This window comes from Pongo pygmaeus, chromosome 1 (assembly GCF_028885625.2).
Source record: "Pongo pygmaeus isolate AG05252 chromosome 1, NHGRI_mPonPyg2-v2.0_pri, whole genome shotgun sequence".
In the NCBI taxonomy this organism is placed as follows: Eukaryota; Metazoa; Chordata; class Mammalia; order Primates; family Hominidae; genus Pongo; species Pongo pygmaeus.
Genome location: NC_072373.2, coordinates 199,558,508 through 199,583,732, shown reverse-complemented (window position 1 = coordinate 199,583,732; position 25,225 = coordinate 199,558,508). Strand labels below are relative to the sequence as shown.

Genomic DNA, 25,225 nt, shown 5'->3' with positions numbered 1-25,225 from the left:
GAGGTCATTTGTTCTGGCTGAGGCCACTCTTCATGTGACCTCATGGGAGGAGAAAAAAATCCAATTCCCTGACTTATTTAGCGGCAGCTCCTTGTACTGATTCTCCCAGGAAGGAAATTCTGATGAAAACCAGTCTCACTGCTATGGCAACAGCAACCACTTCTGACTTCTCCTTCCCACTAAAAGCCAGGTGGGGAAGTCTGCCTAGCAACAGCAGTGGGTGTCAGGAGCCCCTCGGGCAAAGTTGCACAGCAGTACTCCCCCCAACCCAGGGCTTCGGGATCCCCCTTACCTACTTTCTGTCCCAGTCTTGGCTCGGATCCCAGCTTCCCGCTTCTCTTTCCAGTGGAGAATCACAGCAGGCACCAACATCTGGACAGCGCTTCACCAGATTGTGATTTACGCCGCCCGTGATGTGGGACTGTTATCCCCATCGGACCACCCGGGACACTGAGGCTCAGACAGGTGGAGGGGGTCCGTCAGTCTGATGTCCTTCCCTGGCACTGCACTACTCATCCCTATGCTGAGGCTCTGATTATCGGCACAGGCCTCCTGCTCTGATTCCTGCAGCACGAAGGAATAAATGACACCTTCTCCACCCCTCCCCTCAGTCCCTTTCCAGGTAATCCATCGTATATGAGGGATGGGGATGTGTGGCCCAACTGAAGGCCCTGGGAGGGATCACCTGGGGCCTGTTACTGCTGGAGCAGTAAGAAGGAATCATGGCAGAGGCCATGAGTGGTGCATCTCTGACGGGTTACCCCCAGTGACTATGCTAGAAGAGTTTCCCTTCAGAATACCTGGCTCTGATCTATAATACAAGCACTAATAACAATGGCTAATATATGCACATGGACTCTGAGCCAGCACTTTTTGTGCCCCATGTCATTCAGCTCTCACAACTACAAATGAGAGATGGGCCACTGCCCCCTCATTCTATGAAGGGGACAGGATCTCAGAGCTGGAGTGGGGGCACAGCTGCAGTAAACCCAAGTGGTCTGGTCCCAGAGCCTGAGCTCTTAAGTAGATACCTGCAGGCCCCACTGCAGCTTTGGGAGGAGACTTTCTCCCCCTCTATCTGGCAGGCAGGCTGGGAAGATTAAAGGGGAGGGCAGAGGAGCACGGGGGAACAGAATGGAACAATCATTTCCTGGCCCCGGGCCAGAGGCGGCTGGTTGGACCTGTTGGAGGAAGCAATTGCCGTCTGCACGCGGGAGCAGGAGTGGAGAGACGAGGGCAAGGAAGGCCTGGTTCTCACGGCCTAGTCTGAATGTGCATATGCCGAGCGCTGCTCTTCACAGGTGGCATTTCCTTTCATCCCCAGAATGACACTGCGAGGGAATCATAGCTGATGCTTACCGTATGTCAAACATCTCTCCAAGTTTAGAACGCTTTGATTCATTTAATCTTCAAAGAAACATGCCAGGTAGAGCCTAAGGTCAAGCCCGCTTTGCATATGAAAGCACTGAAGCACACCAAAAAGTAACTTGCCCAAGGTCACAGGGCAGATTAAGATTTGGACCAGGTCCCCTGGCTCATGTCCATGAGTTTAACAGACTCGCTGCCCTGCTAGGAGAGCTGGAGGACTTTTCTTCCAGAGGAGGGGAGAGGTCCTCATCAGTGGAGTTTGATCTCCTGGGAACACCTGTGGCATTGACTTTTATTTATTTATTTATTGAGACAGCTGGAGTCCAGTGGCACCATCTCGGCTCACTGCAACCTCCACCTCCGGGGTTCAAGTGATTCTCCTGCCTCAGCCTCCCGAGTAGCTGGGATTATAGGTGGCTGCCACCACGCCTAACTAATTTTTGTATTTTTTTGTGTCTGTGAGATGGAGGCTCTCTGTGTTGCCCAGGCTGGAGTGCAATGGTGCGATCTTGGCTCAGTGCAAACTCCACCTCCCGCATTCAAGCGATTCTCCCGCCTCAACCTCCCGAGTAGCTGGGATTACAGGCACGTGCCACCATGCCCAGGTAATTTTTGTATTTTTAGTAGAGACAGGGTTTTACCATGTTGGCCAGGCTGGTCTTGAACTCCTGGCCTCAAGTGATCCGCCCACCTCAGCCTCCCAAAGTTCTGGGATTACAGGCATGAGCCACCTTGCCGCGGCATTGACTTTTTGTTTTAGAGACAGGGTCTTAGTCTGTTGCCCAGGTTGGAGTGTGGCAGCACAGTCATAGCTTACTGCAGCCTCCAACTCCTAGACTCAAGTGATCCTCTTGCCTCAGCCTCCCATGTAGCTGGGGCTACAAGTGTGTGCCAACACGCCCAGCTAATTTTTGTATTTTTTGTAGAGACGAGAGTCTCACTATGTTGCCCGAGCTGGTCTCAAACTCCTGGCCTCAAGAGACCCTCCTGCCTTGGCCTCTCAAAATGCTGGGATTACTGGTGTGAGCCACCACGCCTGGCCTTGCAATATGATTTATTTAGTGGCACCTCCTAGACTGATGGGCACCCTCACCACTGCTCCCCACCAACCCCCACCCGGAAACATCGAGACCATGGGGAAAGGCTCTAGCAGCAGACTCTTGCCCAGAATTGGGCAGAGAGTAGCTGACTGCTTCCACCCACTGGGGGATCTTATTCTTGTTCCGGGTATTTTTGTCTGGAATTACACGCCCAGTCTCCATCCCTCCCAGAAGTGGCATCAGCCTGCTTCCTGGAACAGCACATGAAGGGCCTCAATGCCAGGCTCCCTGTCCTCTCCTGGCGCAGTGAGGAAAGGAGACAGGAGTTGGACCTAACAGGCCCCACTGTGTCCCTGGGGTTCTGTGTACTCATCTGTATAAACAAAGGGCTGCAGGGATGTTCTCTGGGGACCCCCTTGGCTCCTGGATTCCAGGATTCTGTGCCTGGGAGGACTCCATTTAGCAAACAATCATGATTTATGCTTCGTAGGCCCACCTGTCCTCTCCTCTAAGCACCTAATAATGATTCGTATTGGCCATAATTACAGCAGATACCATTTTCTTTCTTTCTTTCTTTCTTTTTTTGAGATGGAGTCTCACTCTGTTGCCCAGGCTGGAGTGCAGTGGCGCATTCTTAGCTCACTGCAGCCTCTGCCTCCCAGGTTCAAGCAATTCTCCTGCCTCAGCCTCCCGGGTAGCTGGGACTACAGGTGCACACTGCCATGCCTGGCTAATCTGTGTATTTTTAGTACAGATGGGGGTTTCAACATGTTGGCCAGGATGGTCTCGATCTCCTGACCTCATGATCCTCCCGCCTCAGCCTTCCAAAGTGCTGGGATTACAGGCGTGAGCCACTGCACCCAGCCGCAGCTACCATTTTCTAAGCCTTAACTAAGTGCCAGGTGCTGTGCTGAGTGCATTTCATGGATTCTCTCACTGAATTTGCTGGGTGCCTCTAAGAGGCAGGTACACTCATCTCCGCTTTACAGATGAAGAAACTTGAAACTCAGCTCAGAGAGGCTGGGCAACTTGCCTCCGTTCACACTTTTAGGAAGTAACAGATGAAGGATTTCCACCCCCTCAGCTTCCTCTTCTGCAAAATGGGAGGAAATCGTACCATCACCTCGTGCTGCTGGGAGAGTGAGAGTTGATCAGGTGCATCATGCATTTGGCCATAGCAGGCCTTGATAAACTATGCCCCTCTACCCTCCTCCCCACGCCCCCACTGCCTGTCCTATTTGTCCCTGATACCAACCAGCCCAGCCTATCATAGTCGACAACCACAGTGTGATTCCCAGGCTGGGCCCCAGACAGCCTCTTAGTTCAGTGGATGATCCCTGTCTCTGGTGGCCTGTCTTGAGGATGACAGCTAGTGGCAGCCTGGGGACGGCAGTGCACTCAGATGACTTGTGGGGCTGCTGACCAGCAGACAGGCAGTGACAGGCTGAGCAGCTGGCATCACCTGAGGCTGATCAGACACCCAGGGGAGCCCTGGCCTGCATTCTGCCCTCAAGTCCAGACCCTTCTCTAACATTTGGGGGCCTTGTGGACCAGGGCAGGAGCACCAATGCGGGTCTACACCTCACATGCCTAAATATCTAAGTTACAAACCAAACTAACAACCTTCTAAATATATGTTCTGTCTTCTAATAGACTTAATGGTCTGGTAGGCCAGGCTGTGAATTTCAATTCCTCTGACTTCTTGGAGTTCTGAGCCAGAAGGCAGTAGCATCTTTCAGCATATGGGAAAGCCAGCCCCAGCTAGCAGTCCCATTTCTGGCTGGGGTCTCATACACAGGTCTGGATCCTAGGACACATGTGTAAGCTACGTCCACACCCGCCCCTCCTTCCAAGCAGCTGGCCCTGTCTATGGGTGGAGATACACACACTGGCAGCGCAGGCTGTCCTCTGGAGAAGCCCCGGCAGGCCCTGACAGTGGGCTTGGGGCTGACTGGATGGGGGAATCTGGGGTCCTGAGTATCTGGGGTGGAGTCTAGGGTGGGAACGTAGGCATAGGTTTCCAGTGAGCATGTCCCCCTGATCCTGTGGACTCCCCGCCCTGGGGAAAGGGGCATGGCCAGGGGAGGGCCACAGAAGGCCCCCTAATGCTTCCGGTACCGCCCAGGTCCCCTGTCGTGGGGCTGTGGTGTCTGTTGTGAGCAAACTCGTAAATCATCACTGGAGACACATTCCCAAAGGAGGGTCTCAGGCCACACAGGTGCCTAGACTCCAGGAGTAGCCCAGGGGTTTGGAGAGCTTGGGATCAGGAAATCCAGGTTCAAGTCCTAGCTCTGCCATGTGCTGGCTGTGATTGTGGCCCAGTGAATTCCCCTGTTGGTTCCCATTTGCTCATCTGTAAAACAGGGATGACAGCTTCTGCCTAGCAGAGTTGTATGAAGGAGCAAATGAGTGCAGTAAGGTCTGTGAAATGTTCGTGCCTTGCTCGCACAGGCTGTTCAACTCCACCCTGGCCACTGCTGCTAAACCCGCTTCAGAACACTCAGATTTTTTTTTTTTTTTTTTTTTTTTTTGAGATGGAGTTTTGCTCTTGTTGCCCAGGCTGGAGTGCAATGGCGTAATCTCGGCTCACTGAAACCTCTGCCTCCCGGTTTCAAGCGATTCTCATGCCTCACCCTCCTGAGTAGCTGGGATTACAGGCATGTGCCACCACGCCCGGCTAATTTTGTATTTTTTTTTTTAGTAGAGACGGGGTTTCTCCATGTTGGTCAGGCTGGTCTCGAACTCCTGACCTCAGGTGATCTGCCCACCTCGGCCTCCCAAAGTGCTGGGATTACAGGCGTGAGCCACCGCGCCTGGCAACATTCAGATCTTTTACGATCTTCTTTTCCTGTATAACACTCACCATCTGTGTCCCAACATGATCACTGATAGCATCTCAGTCCACATGCGCAGGGACATTGCCTCCCATACTACTGTATCCCCAGCACCTACCTAGCACAGAATAAGCACCCAGTGGCCGGGCATGGTGGCTCACACCTGTAATCCTGGCACTTTGGGAAGCCGAGGCCGGTGGACTACCTGAGGTCAGGAGTTTGAGACCAGCCTGGCCAATATGGCGAAACCCTGTCTCTACTAAAAATATAAAAATTAGCCAGGTGTGGTGGCATGCACCTATAATCCCAGCTACTTGGGAGGCTGAGGCAGGAGAATCACTTGAACCTGGGAGGTGGAGGTTGCAGTGAGCCAAGATCATGCCACTGCACTCCAGCCTGGCGACAGAGTAAGACTCCGTCTCCAAAAAAAAAAAAGCATCCAGTGAATATCTGACTGGCTGGATAAACTATGAAACTCTGTGATTTGTGATTATTCACCTGGGCCTTCCATCTGCTCTTGGGGTTCATTCAAGCCTCACACATTCACTGAGTTCCTTCTGAGGGCCACACTCCATGTCCACACTCAGTGGACACTTCCAGGCCTCAAGGAGCTCCCAGTCTAAGGAGAGGGATTTGATGTGGAAATAGAGCAGAATTACAACAGCATAGTACCTGCTGTGATGGAGGCAGGGGGCAAGGTGTCAGGGCCCAGAGGAAGAAGTCAGTGTGGTGAGGATGCGGGAGTACAGAGATGCTCCGAGGAGGAAATGATGGATTAGCAGGCCTAGGAGATAAAGAAGGAAAGAGCTTCCAGAAAGGCAGGCACAGCAAATGGCAAAGGCTCTGAGGTGTGAAACAACCCAGGGTGTTTAGGTCCATCCGACCTGAGTTTAGGGACATGGAAGTGGTGAGTTTCGGTTAGCAGGCAAGCCTGGGCAGGCTTTCAGTGTCTCTCTGGTCTAGACGAATAATTCTCATTGTGTGGTCCCTGGACTAGCAGCATCAGCATCACTTTGGAACTTGTTAGAGATGCACATTCTTGGCCCCTATCCCAGACCTCCTAAATCAGAAACTCTGGGGGTGAAGCCTGGAAATCCATATATATATATTTTTTGAGACGGAGTCTCGCTCTGTCACCAGGCTGGAGTGCAGTGGTGTGGTCTCGGCTCACTGCAACATCCGCTTCCTGGGTTCAAGCGATTCTCCTGTCTCAGCCTCCCGAGTAGCTGGGACTACAGGTGCGCGCCACCAAGCCCAGCTAATTTTTGTATTTTTAGTAGAGACAGGGTTTCACCATGTTGGCCAAGATGGTCTCAATCTCTTGACCTCAAGATCCACCCACCTTGGCCTCCCAAAGTGCTGGGATTACAGGCATGAGCCACTGCACCTGACCTGGAAATCCATATTTCAACAAACCCTCCAAGTGCTTTTGATGCATGCTAAAGTTTGAGAAACACAGCTTTAGACTTTATCCTGAAGGCAATGAGGGGCCAGGGGTAGGCTTTAAACAGAGGCGAGGCAGTATCAGAACTGCATTTTTTTTTTTTTTTTTTTTTGAGACAGAGTCTCACTCTGTCACCCAGGCTGGAGTGCAGTGGTGCGATCTTGGCTCACTGCAACCTCCACTTCCCAGGTTCAAGCGATCCTCCTGCCTCAGCCTCCTGAGGAGCTGGAATTACAGGCGCCCACCACCACACCTGGCTAATTTTTGTATTTTTAGTGGAGATAGGGTTTCGCTATATTGGCCAGGGTAGTCTTGAACTCCTGACCTCAGGGAATCCGCCCGCCTCGGCCTCCCAGTGTTGGGATTACAGGCGTAAGCCACTGTGCTCAGCAGAACTGCACTTTATTAAGATCGCTTGCGCAGGCTGGGTCCAGGGCAGTCTGGTGAGGGGCTAGTAAAAACCCACATCTGAAAGCTGGCCTGACATGGAGCCTCCCTCCAGCTGGACAGAGCTGCTGCGGCTGCAGAACACGTCTGTATCTTCACACGTGAAAGGGAAGTGGCTACTGGGAAGTCAGGGACCCCTGCTGGGCAAAGGGCCTGTTGCCAGGGTGACCACCTGTCACTCAGATAGAGGGGGCACAGTCCTACAGAGGGTCAAGTTGGGGAGCTGGTTGTCATGGCAACCTCCCCTCAGGTCAGGCATGGTAGGGGAAGAAGGAAGCCTGGATGTCCCCAGGTAACTCACCCCCATTCCCTGGAGGGACCACCACTGACCCCAAAGCCTTAAGTTCCTCCCTGACCCCATCTCACCCATCCTCCCCTCCTCTGTCCATTTGGGCCCCAGGAGGCAGTTTCTTCCCCTTCCCTTCATGAAGCTACACCCTCCTTGTCACAGTCTAAGGGCTGGGGGGCTGTCTCCTTGGCTACAGCCCAGGCTTCTGCATCCATGGGGACCTTCACTCAAGAGGCCAGAGACTGTCATCTGCCAGGCCTTTACTTTCCTTTGCCAAGGCAGGTTATGGACCCATCTGGGGGTGGTGACCGGTCACCAGTGGTGGGGCTCTCCCATTCTCTCTTCAGCTGGTGCAGGGTGAGAGGAAGAGGAACAGGAGGACTCAATTCATCCCCTTCAATCAGGAGATGGATGCAGAGGAGCACATTAAACAGCTTTTCAAGGCTCCCCAACAAGGAAGCTCAGAACAACTGAGGCCCAAACTGAAGCTCAGGAGAGGGGAAAGGAAGAGAGAGCAAACTGCACCCTCAAACCTGGTAGAGTGCAAAGTTCAAGGAGTCTGGAGTCCAAAAGGCCTGGGTTCGAGTCCAGAACCAATACTGTGTGATGTTGGTCAGGCTCTGTCACTCCCTGAGCCTCAGTTTCCTCATCTGTACATGGGAGATAGTATCCATATAATAGTGTCTACCTCTTAGGGTTACTGCAGGACCAACTGAGGAAATGCATCTGAAGTGAGACGCACAGTGCCTGGCACCTCCCTGCGTCTTGTCCTCTTTTCCTCAGGGAGGGAGGAACACCTGCTCTCAGGCGGCTACTCCTTGATGCTGGGACACTTGCTGGGGAAAAGCAGTGGCTCTGGGATCAGAAATGCTCCATAAACGGCCAGGTGTGGTGGCTCACGCCTGTAATCCCAGCACTTTGGGAGGCCGAGGCAGGTGGATCACCTGAGGTCAGGAGTTTGAGACCAGCCTGGCCACATGGCAAAACCCCATCTCTACTGAAATACAAAAATTAGCTAGGCGTGGTGGCAGGTGCTTGTAATCCCAACTGCTCAGGAGGCTGAGGCAGGAGAATTGCTTGAACCTGGGAGGCGAAGTTTGCCACGAACTGAGATTGCTCCACTGCACTCCAGCCTGGGAGATAGAGCAAGACTCTATCTCAAAAAAAAAAAAAAAAAAAAAGAAAAGAAATACTCCATAAACATTGACTGCTGGGTACTGTTTGTTTTGTTTTGTTTTGTTTTTGAGACAGAGTCTTGCTCTGTCACCCAGGCTGGATGGAGTGCAGTGGCATGATCTCTGCTCACTGCAAGCTCCGCCTCCTGGGTTCACGCCATTCTCCTGCCTCAGCCTCCCGAGTAGCTGGGACTACAGGTGCCCGACACCACACCCAGCTAACGTTTTGTATTTTTAGTAGAGACAGGGTTTCATCGTGTTAGCCAGGATGGTCTCGATCTCCTGACCTCGTGATGCGCCCGCCTCGGCCTCCCAAAGTGCTGGGATTACAGATGTGAGCCACCGCACCCAGCGGACTGCTGGTAGTTATGATTACCATTAATCACCTGGCAATGAACAGAACCCTGCCTGGTAAATTGCTTCCTCCAGGTAATTTGCATTTCCTATTGTCCTTGTAGTCTTCATTCACTACAATCTGCTGAAGGAATGTTTTCTAGAAAGCAGGAGCTATGTTATACTTTTTAGTTTTCCTGCAATACCTGTTCCAGTCCCTGGCAGAGAGCACCCAAGAATCTCAGCAAGGAAGGGACTTGGAGATCATCTACTCTAACTCAGTATGCAAGACAGACAGCTCTCCTTCCTAGCCTTATCAATTGCTTGAATGCCTCCAGGGATGAGGCATCTCCCTGTAGAGCAGTTTCCAGTGTCCAGGACTCTGGGGAGGCTGAGCTCCACGGGGTGAGTAGGAGCTGAATGGGCAGCTGTAGAGGTTGGGGACATCCCCCCATACCCCAGCAGCCCCCCTTCCCTCCTTCTGAGAGCCGATGATAGGAGTGGTTCTAATTATGCTCTAATTGCTTTCTTCCAGGCAGTTTCTCTGGAGCCAAGGAGTTCAGAGTTCATGAATAAATGAACAGGGAGGAAGCAGGAAGGGATGTTTATTGATCCACAAATCTCTACGTGCCAGTGTCTGCCCCACAAATGCTGGGGCATGCAGCAGTGTGCAGTTTCGAATACAGATGCTCCTTGACTTATGATGGGGCCATGTCCCAATCAACCCATCCTAAATCTAAAATACATTCCACATCCCAATAAACCCATCGTAAGTCAAAAAACCATGTTGAACCACTGTAAGCTGGGGACCAGCTAGCTGTACATACAAACACAGAAACATACCACAGCCCCCAAATGTTCGTCTCCAACAGACTGGTAGGGGATAAACGGAAGTTAACAACAAGTTTCCTAATAGATGAAGCAACATGAGGCTCATGAAGCGTAAGTGCCCTGCCCAGGGCCTCAGAGCCAGTGAGTGGCAGAGAAGGCACCTGGATCCAGAGCCCTTGCTCTTCCCCACCCAGTGTCCCACCAGCACGGAGGTGACAGTCAACCAAATGTGGGTTCCTCCCGCCTCTTCCCTAGTGCCTCCTCTCTTGGAGGGTGGCCAGCTTTTCTTGGAGGATGAGGCATTTGGATGGAGGGGCAACCTGAGGGGGGCAGTGCCCACCTGACAAGGGTAGAGTTGAGAGTGGGACCCGAAGCCAGCGGACACTGCACTTGGAGATTTGTGGATCAAATACCCTTGACTTAGACTGTGGTCTTGGGCAAGCCATAGCCCATTTCTTTTTTTTTTTTTTTTGAGACGGAGTCTCACTTCGTTGCCAGGCTGGAGTGCAGTGGTGCAATCTCGGCTCACTGCAAGCTCCACCTCCTGGGTTCAAGCGATTCTCCTGCCTCAGCCCCCCGAGTAGCTGGGACTACAGGCACCCGCCACCACGCCTGGCTAATTTTTGTATTTTTAGTAGAGATGGGGTTTCACCATGTTGGGCAGGATGGTCTTGATCTCCTGATCTCATGATCTGCCCACCTCAGCCTCCCAAAGTGCTGGGATCACAGGCGTGAGCCACCACGCCCGGCCTTTTTTTTTTTTTTTTTTTTTTTTAAGACAGAGTCTTACTCTGTTGCCCAGGCTGGAGTGCAGTGCTGCAATCTCGGCTCACTGCAACTTCTGCCTCCTAGGTTCAAGTGATTCTCATGCCTCACCCAGCTGAGTGGCTGGGACTACAGGCACTCACCAACATGCCTGGCTAATTTTTGTATTTTTAGTAGAGACAGCGTTTGCACTCTTGGCCTGGCTGGTCTTGAACTCCTGGCCTCAAGTGATCCACCCACCTTGGCCTCCCAAAATGTTGAGATTACAGGTGTGAGCCACCACGCCTCATTTCTGGACTTCAGTTTTCCCAGCTACATGGTGTGAAGGTGGAGGTGATGTGTGAGAGCCCCCCTCTCAGAAAACCTAGAATTTAAGATGTCCGGGGGGACTCATCCAGCCAGATAGAGTCTTGGGCTATGCCCCTCTCAGGTGGGCACTGCCTCCCTCAGATTACCCCTCCATTCAAATGCCTCATTCCTCCAGGAGAAGCTGGCTGTAGGCTGTAGGGAAGAGGTGGGAGAAACTCACATTTCGGTGACTGCCACCTCCAGGCTGGTGGGACACTGGGTGGGGAAGAGCAAGGGCTCTGGACTCAGGTGTCTGCTCTGCCACTTACCTCCCTCAACTTATGCTTCTTGAGCCTTAAGTTGCTTCATCTGTTAAATGGGAATGACAGATTATGTTATGAAGGTTCACCCAGGGAATATAAGAGGTTTAGATGACTGCCTGGCACATAGTATTTGATAAGTGGTAGTTGTTATTGCTAACATTGCCAACAACCCTGCAAGGAACAGGCTGTCACCTTCATTACAGATGAAGAAACCAAGGTATAGAGACGTCAAGCAACTTGCCCAGCATCCTGCATTAAGCACCAGGATTTGAACCCACTGTCTGATCCATCTGTGTCCCCAGGGGCTGGCACATAGTAGGTATCCATAAATAATGTGCTGAATTACAGAGAAATGGAGCAAAAAAAAAAAAATCCTGTAAAAACAAGCCCCGCTTCTGGTGACCAAGGTGGGGGTGAGCTGATAGAGGAAGAGCTAGACCAAAATTTCCTTCAAGATCAAAGTGAAGTGCTGGGTCTGAGGGACCCCGGGATTCCTTGACTCCTCGGTGGCTGGGGCCAGGCCAGATGGGGATATCGGGGCTCCATGGTATGTGCTTGTTGAAGAAAATCTTTTTTTTTTTTTTTTTTTGAGACCGAGTCTCACTGTTGCTAAGGTTGGAGTGCAGTGGCACGATCCTGGTTTACTGCAACCGCCGCCTCCAGGGTTCAAGCAATTCTCCTGCCTCGGCCAGCCTCTGGAGTAGCTGGGATTACAGGCGTGCACCACCACACCCAGCTAATTTTGTATATTAAGTAGAGATGGGGTTTCACCATGTTAGCCAGGCTGTTCTTGAACTCTCGACCTCAGGTAACCTGCCCGCCTCCATCTCCCAAAGTGCTGGGATTACAGGCGTGAGCCACCGCACCCAGCCAGAAAATCATTTTTTTTGGAGATACAGTCTTGCTCTGTTGCCCAGACTGGAGTGCAGTGGTACAATCTCATCTCACTGCAACCTCCGCCTCTCGGGTTCAAGGTGATTCTTGTGCCTCAGCCTCCCGAATAGCTGGGATTACAGGTGCACGCCACCACACCCAGCTAATTTTTGTATTTTTAGTAGAGACGGGATTTCACCATGTTGGCCAGGCTGTTCTCAAACTCCTGGCCTCAAGTGATCTGCCTGCCTTGGCCTCCCAAAGTGCTAGGATTACAGGTGTGAACCACTGTGCCCAGCCAAAGGAAATCTTTTTACCCCTTTATGAGTTCCACTAAGAAGCCAAAGGTAGGAACCCTGGCTATTGGCACCAGCCAGACTCTGCTCTGCTGCTGCCTCGTCGCGTGACTTTGGCCAAGTGACTTCAGTTCTCTGAGCCTCAGAGTCCTCATCTAGGAAACGGAAATGCGTGTGACAAAGTTCCACCTCTAGGGCTGTTGTGAGGATGACCTCAGGTGGCACGTGTGAAGCCACGTGGCATTGGGGTTAAGGGCGAGACCTGGGTTTGCGCAGCTCTGCCACTGCTGGATGTGACTGCTCTCAGCCTCAGATTCTCCTTCGGTGAAATAGAGGTGGTAGCTGTGCCCACCCCACAGGGTGCCATGCGGATGAATGAGCCACTCCAGGTAAAGCAGTTACAGCAGAATGAGGTGGGTCATAAGTGCTCAGTAAATCTTCTCTATTAGACTATGCCATGTGCAGAGACTCTGCAGTCCATTTTATATACGGGGAAGCAGAGCCCCCAAGAGGGCCAAGGACTTGCCCAAGGTCACAGAGCCAGTTCACAGCAGAGCCAGGCCTATCTACGAACCTGGTGTAGGCAGGACCCCCTGTTCAGACCTTTGATTCCATGATAGTGTGAAATGTGTGAATGGATAACCACAAGACCTTTCATGGCCCCAGGCCATCCTGCTCATGGCTTCAGGACTCTGGGGGTGAGAGGTGGCTGATGCTCCCCTCCCCGTCCTCCCTGGTGGCTTCAACGCTGGCCTGAAGCAGTGGGGTGTGTCAGAGTCCAGGGAGGGTTGCCCCACCTTCCTGCCCCCCCTGGCCAGCCCCTCCACTCCAGTGCTGGCTGTTAGAAGCCTCAGAAACAATCCAAAGGCCCAGGACCAGAACACCATTTGTCAGCTTTGCATGGTGGTGGCGGGCTTGTCTCCACGGCAACAGTGCAGTGTGAAGGCATCCTGGCATCATTAGGGAGCGCGCTGAGTAGTATAAACAGAGGCTGCAGTAGATTACACGCCTATTATGAGCAGTCTCGGGCTCTGAGCACTGGTAATTATGCCTAATTGTGCATTTAATTGTGTAATTGAAAACCCACATCTCTGGTTCAGGCTGGGGCTGCGGAACATGCCCACCTCCTCCCAAAAAGCAGGCTAAGGAACCAATCCTTATCCTGAAAATCTCAGAATTTTTGCCCTTCTAGGGCAAGGGGTGGCCAGAGCAGGAAAAGGGATAAAATGCCTATAGATTTCCATTTCCCCTACTGCCTGTACCATGAGCTCACCAGGCCCTGTGATTTGAGGTAGGGGGTGGGAAGGAGTATGCTAAGGAGAGGGGACATGGTGAGCTCACAGAAATGTTCATAATTATAGATATCACTGTGTGCTGTTAGCACTGTCCTCTCAGGACCTAGAACCAGCATTGAGTGGTTCCAAGGGATCTGGGTCATCACTAGATCCATTACATGTCCAAGCAGTCATCCGACCTACACATAAATTCTTTCTTGCTTTTTTTCTTTTTTTGAGGCTGGAGTGCGGCGGTATGATCTCGGCTCACTGCACACTTGACCTCCTGGGCTCAAGTGATCATCCTACCACAGCCACCTCAGTAGCTAGGACCACAGGCTGGCACCACCATGCCCAGCTAATTAAAAAAAATTTTTTTTAGAGATAGGATCTTACTATGTTGCCCAGGCTGGTCTTGAACTCCTGGCCTCAAGTCATCCTTCGGCCTCAGCCTCCCAGAGTGCTGGGATTATAGGTATGAGCCACCATGCCTGGCCACACATAAATCCCACTGCCTGGGACAGGAAACTCACCACCTGGTTATCAGCCCCGACCCCTGCAGAGCCTCTGGAGAGTCTAAAAGCCACTAACAGAGTTCAGTACTCTCCTCTCATTTCCCACTTCATAGGCTGTGATAAATGAGGCCCAGAGAACGCCAGGCCCAACTCAAAGTTGCACAGCAGTGAGTACTAGAACCCAGGGATTCTGTCTTGCGGCTGAGGGCGTTTCATACCCTAAGGTGACTCCACACCTAGAATCATGCATGGCAGTTTGTGTGTGCTTGATAAATATTTGCTGGATTCAACTCCAGGTAGAGCTAGCTGGAGGCAATTCTCACTCTCCGACCCAAGAGTATTAGTCTTTGTGTAGTTCAGGAAGCTCACCTATGGTGAGCTAGAGGTGAGTGATGGGCCACAAGCCTCCCAGCTCTAAATCTCTGTAGTTTGAGACTTGATCTTACAATCAAAATATGCTACATGGGCATCTGGGGTGGGAGCAGTGCAGCCTGTGTTGCCCAGGCTGTAGTGCAGTGGTACAATTATGGCTCACTGCAGCCTCAACCTCTGGGGCAAAAGCAATCCTCCCCTCTGCTTCAGTAGCTGGTACGACAGGTGCATGCTACCATGCCCAGCTAATCTTTTACTTTTTTTTTTTTTCTTTTTTTGAGATGGAGTTTTGCTCTTGTTACCCAGGCTGGAGTGCAATGGCATGATCTCAGCTCACCAGACAGACAGACAGACAGACAGAAGAAAGATGAGGTCACCAGAGTCCCTGACAACCTGACACCCAGGTGTAAAGTCTTGAGCAAGCCATCAGAGGCAGAAGTCTCCTCCTGTCCCCAGGCCCTGACACTCCATCAGTCACCACTGCCTGCAACAAGGTGAGCCAGGCAGCACCTCTGACCTCCACCTGGGAAAAGAGGGAGCTCATTACTGACTCAGAGCTGGAAGGGTCCTTTGAGATGGTGAGTCCAAGCTTTTCCCCATACAGAGCAAGACAGAGGCCCACAGAGGCCACGCCTTCATCTTTGAATCCATCTTAGTGAGTGGCAGCCTGTACCCACGGCTCTCCCTGCATTATCTCAGGTTGCCCTCATTACAGTCCTATGAGGTGGGTGCTATTATTATTCCCATTTTACAGAAGAGAAGACCACGGTCCAGCAATGCCAGGACCACACAGATAAAGAAGAACTGCTGCTCCAGCTTGAGCCTTCCATTCATTGAGAAAGGGGAGTCATCTCATTTCCTACCCCACAGTACTCGGATTTGCAGAATCTGCAGCCTCATTTCCTGGGCATTCAAGCGTGTACCCCCTTTGTGAGCTCCCACTCCGCACGTTTTATTTCAAAGGAGGCTCCCAACAACTCTCTGAAGTAGATGATTATTATCCTGATTTAGAGAAGTGCAAGTGGAAGCTCAGAGAGGTTAGGTGTCTTCTTGCCCAAGGTCATCCAGCTACAAAGAGGAAAAGCTGGAACTAAAATCCCAGCCTGACCCCAAAGCCCGGGTTCTTCCCGATTCCCAGTCCACCTCCTTGTCTCTGGATTTGTCAGCTGCTTTGAGAGGGGCCAGGAGGCCAATGTAAATCAGGAAAACCTGCAACCACACTTAACATCTCTTCTAAAACCTTAGTGCTCATTCAGTGCCTCCAGGGGAAGTTTGCTTTGCTGTCTGAAGCTCTCCCTCATCTCTGAATCAATCGACATCCCTCTCCAGGCCAGGGCAGGGAAAGCCAGGCAAAGCACTGGGACTTGGCTTCCTGGGCCTAAACCCAGCTCTCCCCCATGGCCTGGATCTAGTGTTCAATTTAAAAAATGTTTTTAATTTTTAATTTTTGTGGGCACATAGTAGGTATATATATTTATGGGGCACATGAGATATTTTGATATAGGCATCCACTGTGCAATAGTCACATCAGGGCAAATCAAGCATTTATCCTTTCTTTGTGTTACAAATAATCCAATCATACTCTGGGTTATTTTTACTTATTTATTTTTTGAGACGGAGTTTTGCTCCTTGCCCAGGCTGGAGTGTAGTGGCACGATCTCGGCTCACTGCAACCTCTGCCTCCCAGGTTCAAGTGATTCTCCTGTCTCAGCCTCCTGAGTAGCTGGGATTACAGGTGCCCGCCACCATGCCCAGCTAATTTTTTGTATTTTTAGTACAGATGGGGTTTCACCATGTTGGCCAGGCTGGTCTCAAACTCCTGACCTCAAGTAATCCACCCGCCTTGGCCTCCCAGAGTGCTGGGATTACAGGTGTAAGCCACTGCACCATCCAGTTATTTTAAATGTACAGTAAATTTCGTTGACTGTAGTCACACTGTTGTTCTATCAAAGACAAGATTTATTCATCCTATCTAACCATGTTTTTATACAACCTCCCCACTCCCCGACTACCTTTCCCAGCCTCTGGTAGTCCTTATTCTACTTTTTTTTTTTTTTTTTTTAATAGATGCAGGGTCTTGCCATGTTACCCAGGCTGGTCTCCAACTCCTGAGCTCAAGCAATCCACCCACCTTGGCCTCCCAAAGTGCTGGGATTACAGGCGTCACCCACCGTGCCCAACCTCCTCATTCTACACACTATCTCCATAAGTTCAATTGTTTTTGTTGTTGTTGTTGCTGTTTTTGAGATGGAGTCTCGCTCTGTCACCCAGGCTGGAGTGCAGTGGCACCATCTCGGCTCACTGCAAGCTCTGCCTCCTGGGTTCATGCCACTCTCCTGCCTCAGCCTCCCGAGTAGCTGGAACTACAGGCGCCCGCCCCCACGCCTGGCTACTTTTTTGTATTTTTTAGTAGAGACAGGGTTTCATGGTGTTAGCCAGGATGGTCTTGATCTTCTGACCTTGTGATCCGCCCGCCTCGGCCTCCCAAAGTGCCAGGATTACAAGCGTAATCGCCGGGATTACTGCGCCCGGCGAGTTCAATTGTTTTAATTTTTAGCTCGCACAAATAAGTAAGAACATCTGAAGTTTGTCTCTTTGTGCTTGGCTGGAACTAGCTTACTTTTTTTTATTTTTTTATTTTTTTTGAGACAGGATCTCACTGTGTTGCCCAGGCTGTAGTGCAGTGGTGCAATCATGGCTCACCGCAGCCTCAACCTCCTGGGCAAAAGCAATCCTCCCCTCTGCCTCAGTAGCTGGGACCACAGGTGTATGCTACCATGCCCAGCTAACTTTTTACTTTTTTTTTTTTTCTTTTTTTGAGACGGAGTTTTGCTCTTGTTGCCCAAGCTGGAATGCAATGGCATGATCTTGGCGCACCACAACCTCTGCCTCCCAGGTTCAAGCAATTCTCCTGCCTCAGCCTCCTGAGTAGCTGGGATTACAGGCATGAGCTACCATGCCTGGCTAATTTTGTATTTTTAGTAGAGACGGGGTTTCACCATGTTGGTCAGGCTGGTCTCGAACTCTCGACCTCAGGTGATCCACCTGTCTCAGCCTCCCAGAGTGTTGGGATTACAGGCATGAGCCACCGTGTCCGGCCTACTTCTTTTATATATATATGCGGGCGGGGGGCGGTCTCACTATGTTCCCCAGGCTGGTCTCAAACTCCTGGACTCAAGCGATTCTTCCACCTTGCCTTCCCAAAATGCTGAGATTACAGGTGTGAGCCACCGCGCCTGGCCTGGAACTAGTTTTTAAAAATACACCTGTAGCCTTAGTCTGCCTTCCTGTCACCCATCTCTCCTTAATACTAGAGGAGAGTAGTTTGGGAATCTCCTACCACATAGAATAAAAAAATAGAAAATAAAAAATAAAAGGACTGACTAGAAGAGACAACATGTTCCAGTGATCAGAGCTGACTATCTCTGCTTGGTCCAGATTTTATAACAATTGTTCTCAAACCCTTTCCCCTTGATGACTACTCTGAGGCTCAGACTATTATCTCCTGTTTCCTTGGAGAGATGTCATTTTACTCTTCTGAGCCTCAGTATGCCCATCAGTTAATGGGTATAAAAACCACATCTATCTCATAGAGTTGTTATGAGGATGGATCAGTTGTAGATACAGGTTAGTTTATTCCCTGGTTTTCTCAATCTGTTATCACAGCTCCTTGGCTCACTGCAACCTCCACCTCCCGGGTTCAAATGATTCTCCTGCCTCAGCCTCCCGAGTAGTTGAAATTACAGGTGCCCATCACCATGCTTGGCTAATTTTTTGTATTTTTAATAGAGATGGAGTTTCACCATGTTGGCCAGGCTGGTTTCGAACTCCTGACCTCAAGTGATCCACCTGCCTCGGCCTCCCAAAGTGCTGGGATTACAGGTGTGAGCCACCGCGCCCAGCCATGCATCACAGCTCTTTTAAGTCCAGCACAGAGCTTGGGGGTGGGTAGAATGGGGAGAGGGGGCATCTGTGTAAGCAATTAGATCTGGCATCTGGTAACAAGCCCTGTGGCTGAGGAAAGGTTTGGATTTCTCCACCTGCTTCCACTCCAGCGTCCCACAATACCAGCAGGGGGCAATGGGGCATGCAGGGAGAAGCTGTGGAGTCCCAAATCTGAGTTTGAATACTCATTCTGTACCTATCATTTATGCAGCCACGGATAAGCCACACAGTAGCAAGAGACATATATAAAATGCCTAGTACAATGCCTGGCTCATAGCAGACACCAAACAAAAAGAAATTCTCATTATGTTAATTTCCCACTCAGCCCCATATTTTCCACATAAAGAAGAGCTGCAGTGTTTGTGGGAATGACCCTGATCACGAAATCCTCTAATACAGGCAGAGATGGGGCTGACGTGACTTGTCCAAGTCTCAAGGCAAATCATAGCTAGCCCTGGAGAGTACTTTCCTAGGCCAGGGACCGTACTTGGCTATCCGGGCATCAGCTTGCGAATTCCCCAAACTGCCATGGGCTCGTTCGTGGGGTAGAAGCTGTTCTTCTGACTACTTTGTAAGTAAGAAGGCAGAGACTCAGAGAGGGTGCAGGACTTCCTGGGAGTCACAAAGCAAGGCCTGATCCCAGATGTAGTGCTCCTAGCCCCTGTGCCAGATCTCAGAGAAGCTGCCATTTATGGGCTGCTTATTTAAAAACCATCCACTCACCTACCCTTACAAAGGAGGAGAACCAGGGCCATCACCAGGTTCCCTGGAGGCCTTCTTCTCCATTCTACCCTGCTCCGCCCATCTCATAAGGGCCTTGAGGGCAGTTTGGCTTCAGTCTGTTCATTCACAAAAGGGAGTTGATCATCCCTGCCAACTCTGTCCAAAGGGGTATGAGGAACAAAAGGGGCCAGTGGCTTGCATAATTTCACGCTCCTGACTCTGATACCTGGCCCAAGGACCCCAAGCACCCAAGGCAGAACCAGACCCTCCCAAGGAAGCCGTGAGCTTGCAGCTGCAGCTGCTCCAGAGTGCAGGCCCCTGCTGGAGCCCATCTCCCTCTGGTCTTCGCCGTCACTATTGCTAATAACGACATCAATCAGGTTGACCATGTTTCACACCATTACTCACAGCTCAGCTGGAAGCTACATCCTGCCCCCCGCCCCCACCTTCCAGAAAGCAAAGAGCTTTCTAGAAGGGAAAAGAATGAAACCAACATTTTTCTGAGTACCTACTATGTGTCTGGTACCTGGCCAAGGAAGCCCTTTCTACAACTCTGTGAGCTAGAGATGACTCTTCCTCTTTTACAAAGGAAGAAACTGTGGCCAGAGGAGTGAATGCGTGTGTCCAAGGTCACACAGAGCTGGGACAGGAACAACCATGGCAGTGATCTATTATCGGGCACTCACTGGCTCACAGTGCAGGCACTACGAATGAGCCTACCAAAATATGATCATTTTCATTTTCAGATGAGGAAACTGAGGCTTGGACCTGTCTGGGGTCAGACACTGGTTAAACACGAGCAGTAGAGTAGCACGGGGCTGAGAGGGTGGCTCTCTGTTCAGACAGAAGAGTTCTTGCATCTTGGTTCTGTCACTGACTAGCTTAGTGAGCTTAGGCAAACGTCACACCCCCTTCGCACCTCAATTTCCTCACCTGAAAAAGGGGGTAATAAATACGTCTATCCCACTGTGTGGAATTGCAACAAGAAAGATGAAAGCAGTAAAAGAGCTAACGTTTATTGATCGTTTAACATGTACTAGGCACTTTGCCAAGCACTTTACATATGTATGCTCATTTGGTTAAATGAGGTAATGCATATAAAGTGCTTAGCACAGGACTCCTGAAATGGGAATGATAATGATGATGATGAAGAAATTGATGGTGATTCCCTAGGGCAAATCTCACTGGTTCATCCCCTTCCAGGAAGAACAGAGTGGCCTGTAAGGTTTCAGGAAGGAGGTGAACAAGGAAGAGCTGGGTTTGGACAGGAGAGAGAAAAGGCACGGGATTAAAAATTAGAGGGTGAATATGTTAATAATGTTGTCAAGATGATACACCAAAAAGAATTCTGGAAAGCAAGGGACCCAAGATGTTCTACAGAAAGGAACCGGATCAAGATGCAACAAAACTGCCATGCCAAAGCCGGGTGTGGTGACATGCACCTGTTGTCCCAGCTATTTGAGAGGCTGAGGTATGAGGATCACTTGAACTCAGGAATTTGAGGCTGCAGCTATTTGAGAGGCTGAAGTGGGAGGATCACTTGAGCTCAGGAATTTGAGGCTGCAGCTATTTGAGAGGCTGAAGTGGGAGGATCATTTGAGCTCAGGAATTTGAGGCTGCAGCTATTTGAGAGGCTGAGGTGGGAAGGTCACTTGAGCTCAGGAATTTGGGGCTGCAGTGAGTTATGATTGCCACTGCACTCCAGCCTGGGCAACACAGCAAGACGCCTATCTCTAAAAAATAAAAAATAAATAAACAAAACATGCCAGTCCAGGCATCACCCTGAGTTTCTGACAAGTAGAGCTGGCAGGATCCCAGCGAGCCAGACCAATAATTCCTCCCATTTTACAGATGGAAAAACCAAAGCCTAGAGTATGAAAGAGACTTGCCCAAAATTGCAGGATGTCAGAAGCAGAGCCGGGCTTGAATCCAGGTCTTTTGCCTCTCAGCTCAGTGCCCAACTACCTGCTACTTCCCACAAAGGACAGTCCACAAAGGACAGTGCAGGGGGCCACCTGGATATGTTTGGGCTACAATGCCATAGACACATCCTATGATATGAATCATTAAGATAATAACAATAAGCTATAGTTTAATGAGTACTCACTCTGTACCTGGCACAGTGCTAAATTCATTATATGGACTGAGTCCTCACAACAATCCTAAGGATTAGGAACTGTTTTATATTCTCTCTATTTAACAGATGACAAAACTATGTGGCTCAGAGAGGGTAAGCAACTTGCCCAAAATTGCACAGCCAGGAAGTGACAGAAGCAGGTCCAGAAGCCAGGTCTGTCCTGTCAAACTCCAGAGACTTAACTACTATCCTACACTTATCCATCTGAAAGGCACAGTCCCTACCTGCTTCCCTTAAACCCCATGGCACTCTTACACTTCACTCCATCACCCAAATCACATCTATCCCAACTGAGGAAGAGTGTTGTGAATTGGCCTGATTCATTGTAACGATTAAACTCCATTTGAGAAAGAAAAATGACACAGTTCCTCCTAAGTTTTCAGCTGAAAGATATTTAACAGCCTTTTTTTTTCCCTTCAGTACCTTGGATGAGAAAACCAAGACTCCCTTCTCCCCTCAGGCTGGTGAATTCCAACATCCCGGGGCACATTATGGAAGCTATCAGGCAGTAGGGGCTCATGGGGGTTAGTGACAACTGGAGGGCCCACTCTGCAATGAGCCCAGATAGTGCAACAGAGCCCAGAGAGCAATTTTCAAGTCCCTCCCACAAATGATCTTGTGCAACCTTCACAAGCTGCCCAAAGCCACCCAGCTGGGACGTGGGAGAACCAGAATCCCACCCAGGTCTCATCTAACTCAAGCCTCTAGTGCTGGTGAGATCCTCTAAGTGGAAGAGTGGGGTTAGCTTAGCAAGGGAGAACCATGGAGGACGGAAAGTGGGAGGCAGAGAGACTCTCTACCACCTTCATTTCTCTCTAGAGCCATGAGCTCCTCCCATGGGGCCCCAGACTTTCCAGGGCCAGAACTACTTATTTTATAATTAAGAAGGCAACAGAGGACCTGGCCAATTGCCTGGATTCAAAGCCTGGATCCTGGCTGGATGTGGTGGCTCATGCCTATAATCCCAGCACTTGGGAGGCTGAAGTGGGAGCATGGCTTGACCACAGGAGTTCGAGACCAGCCTGGGCAACAACAGTGAGACCCATCTCTAAAAAACAAAAAAATTAGCTAGGCATGGTGGTGTGCACCTGTAGTCCCAGGTACTCAGAAGGCTGGGGTGGGAGGATTGTTTGAGCCTGGGAGGTCGAGGCTGTAGTGAGCTATGATTGCACCACTGCACTCTGGCCTGGATGACAGAGCGAGCTCATGTCTCAAACAAAAACAAAAACAAAACCCCCAAAACAAAGCCTGGGTCCTAGTTCCTGTAGAATTCCGTACAAGTTACTTCATAGGGTTGTTAGGATTAAATGAGTTAATACATGGAAAAGTGCTTCCAAGAGTACCTGATACTTAGTCAAGGGCTCTCCAAAGCTAACTGTTGTTATCACCAACAGAGAATGAGCATGGGACAAACTGTTAACAGGTTCACCTTTGGGGAGGGGTCTAGTTATAGAGAGAAGAAAACTTTTTTTTTTTTTTGAGATACAGTTTCACTCTGTCGTCCAGGCTGAAGTGCAGCGGCATGATCTCTCTCACTGCAACCTCTGCCTCCCAGGTTCAAGTGATTCTCGTGTCTCAGCCTCTCGAGTAGCTGGGATTACAGATGTGCGCCACCACGCCCGACTAATTTTTGTATTTTTAGCAGAGATGGGGTTTCATCATGTTGGCCAGGCTGATCTCGAACTCCTGACCTCAGGTGATCTGCCCATCTCGCCCTCCCAAAGTGCTGGGGTTACAGTCATGAGCCACGATGCCTGGCCTAGAAAACTTTTATCTTCTGTCCCGTTTGATTATGTATGTATTTATTTTTTACAATATACGTATATTACTTTTCTAATTAAAAAAAAACCCCTAGTTTAAAATTTAAAAATTAACAAACACAGAAGAATCCTCTGAAAGGTTTAAACATTTCTTGGCATTTCATGTTCCTCAAAGTAGATAAAGAAAAACAGACAACCTTTGCCCTTCTGGAGTTTCTATTCCACCTGATCTTAATTAGTCCCCTCTGCAATCCTCAGGGATAATCATTTTACAGATAAGAAGACTGAGGCCAGCCAGTGGGGGGAAGTCACTTGCCCAGTCTCCCACAGCTGGGAGCAGGGCTACAATCTCCAGAGCTAGGGCTGTTTCTACCACTGCCCAGGCCAGGTCTGTGGATGGCATATTTGAAGCTGGTGTCCCTAGGAGGAGAGAAGCAAGACGAATGAGGAGGTCTGCATGTCCAGGCTCACAGCTTCACTCTACAATATCATTGGCTCCTGTGGTGCGGAGGGCGTGATGGATGCAGGCAAGAGTGGAAACCCAGAACAAGGAGTCCAGCATGAGGGGGACTAAGGCTCCTTGCTGCTCACTCTCAGACCTGGGTTCGGCGACGGAGGTCCCCATGCACCTCTGCCTAGAGGAGAAGCACAGCTTCAACCTCCCTAGTTGTTTAATCTCAGCTCTAGGGTAGGTAGGAGACCCCTGCCTCTCTTTAACCACCCCCCCAAATTCCCCTGCCAGGGCCTGATTTGAAGGGCAGCGCTGTTTCTTCTAGTCCACTGCAGTCACTCCTCCCTGAGACAAGAACCTGAGTTCCCTATGCTGGGGCTAGGCACAGTGTCCTCAGATGCTCTGGTCCTCCCTGGGGCACCCAAGTGTCCCCACCCCCACTGTTGCTGGCCCCGGCAGAGGAGCTGCTCTGGTGGGTGGAACTGATGACTGATGGAACCCCCATGGCCACAGCGGCCAGACCAAAGCAGGAAGTGTGGTCCAGGCTGGGTCAGGCTGGCCCAGGATCTGGCAGCTCCTGGTGACCCTCTCCAGGGAGGTGGCTCTCCTTTCCCAGGACTGCCCTGTCAGAAAGGTGAAGGGAGGCAGAAACAGCACAAAGGATTGGAGGGTTCTTGGAGTCTAAGATCCCAGAACACAGATGAACATGGACCAGAAATGGTCAGCGATCTAGAGACACACCAAAGAGAAACCCAGAGAGACACACGCGGGAGCAGAGACTTTGTGAGAAACGCTCACAGAGGGGTTGGTGATCAGAGGCAGAGACCCAGAGGAAGGGAGAGACCCATGCAAACGAGGGATCTAGAGGAAACACACAGCAGGACCTCAACGGATCCACAGATCAGCCTCAAACACACCCCCAGTCCCAGCAAGCCACAGTCCCACAGCGCATCCCCCAACAGGAGGCCACTTGTACAGTGCGGGCGGGCCGGGGACTCGCGCACAGGACGCACTTGGGGACCCGAGGAGCGCCGGGCACAGCAGCGAGAAGCGCACACAAAGAGACAGCCCGGCCAGCGGGAGCAGGCTCCGCCCGACCGCTCCGAGACTCCAGACCACCCCCCGCCCGGGCACACGCACCAGACACACACACAGAGACACACGCAACCCCACCCGCACTCCCTGGGACCGCGCCCCGCCGCGCCCCACCCTGCCCCGACTGCCTGGGCACGCGACGCTTACCAGCTGCAGGCAGCAGAAGGCGACCAGCGTGCAGCGCCCGCTGCACTTGCCCATGGCTCCAGGGGCTGCGCGGGCCGCCCGCCGCGGCGCCCTTCTAGCTCCGCGGCCGCCGCCTGCTCGCGCCGCGCGGGCTCCGCGTCCTCCCCGTTGGGCGCGCGGGGCGGCGGGGCCGGGCGCCTAAGGCCGGGCCCGGGAGTGTCGGGTCCCCAGGGCTGGGGCCGGCCGCCCGCGCTCCGAGTCCATGGTCCGTCCGTCCGCGCGCTGGCTCAGGCGAGCCGCGCCTCCTTTGTCTGGCGGGCCGTCCGTCAGGCGCGCCTCCTGCCCCGGGGCGGCTGGAGGGGAGCGCGGAGCAAGGAGAGCGAGCCCCGAGCGCGGCGCAGCGCAGAGCAGCACTGCCCAGCTCGGGAAGCCGCCCGGGCTCTCGTCGGCCGCAGCTTCCCAGCCCCACCACGTGGCTCCGCCGCCGCCACCGACAGGGAGGGAGTGAGGGGGGAACGGCA

General features: G+C 51.4%; 1 protein-coding gene across 2 annotated transcripts in view; it reads right to left on the bottom strand.

The window, feature by feature from the left end:
- Positions 1 to 24,854, bottom strand: part of NKAIN1 (sodium/potassium transporting ATPase interacting 1) — a 59,878-nt gene extending 35,024 nt beyond the window's left edge. For both annotated transcript variants that reach the window (XM_054465546.2, XM_063657798.1), the window contains exon 1: positions 24,726 to 24,854. In XM_054465546.2, coding sequence (XP_054321521.1) covers positions 24,726 to 24,779 — 54 coding nt within the window. In that variant the 5' untranslated portion in view covers positions 24,780 to 24,854. The remainder of the gene's footprint in view (positions 1 to 24,725) is intronic.
- Positions 24,855 to 25,225: the final 371 nt, after the last annotated feature.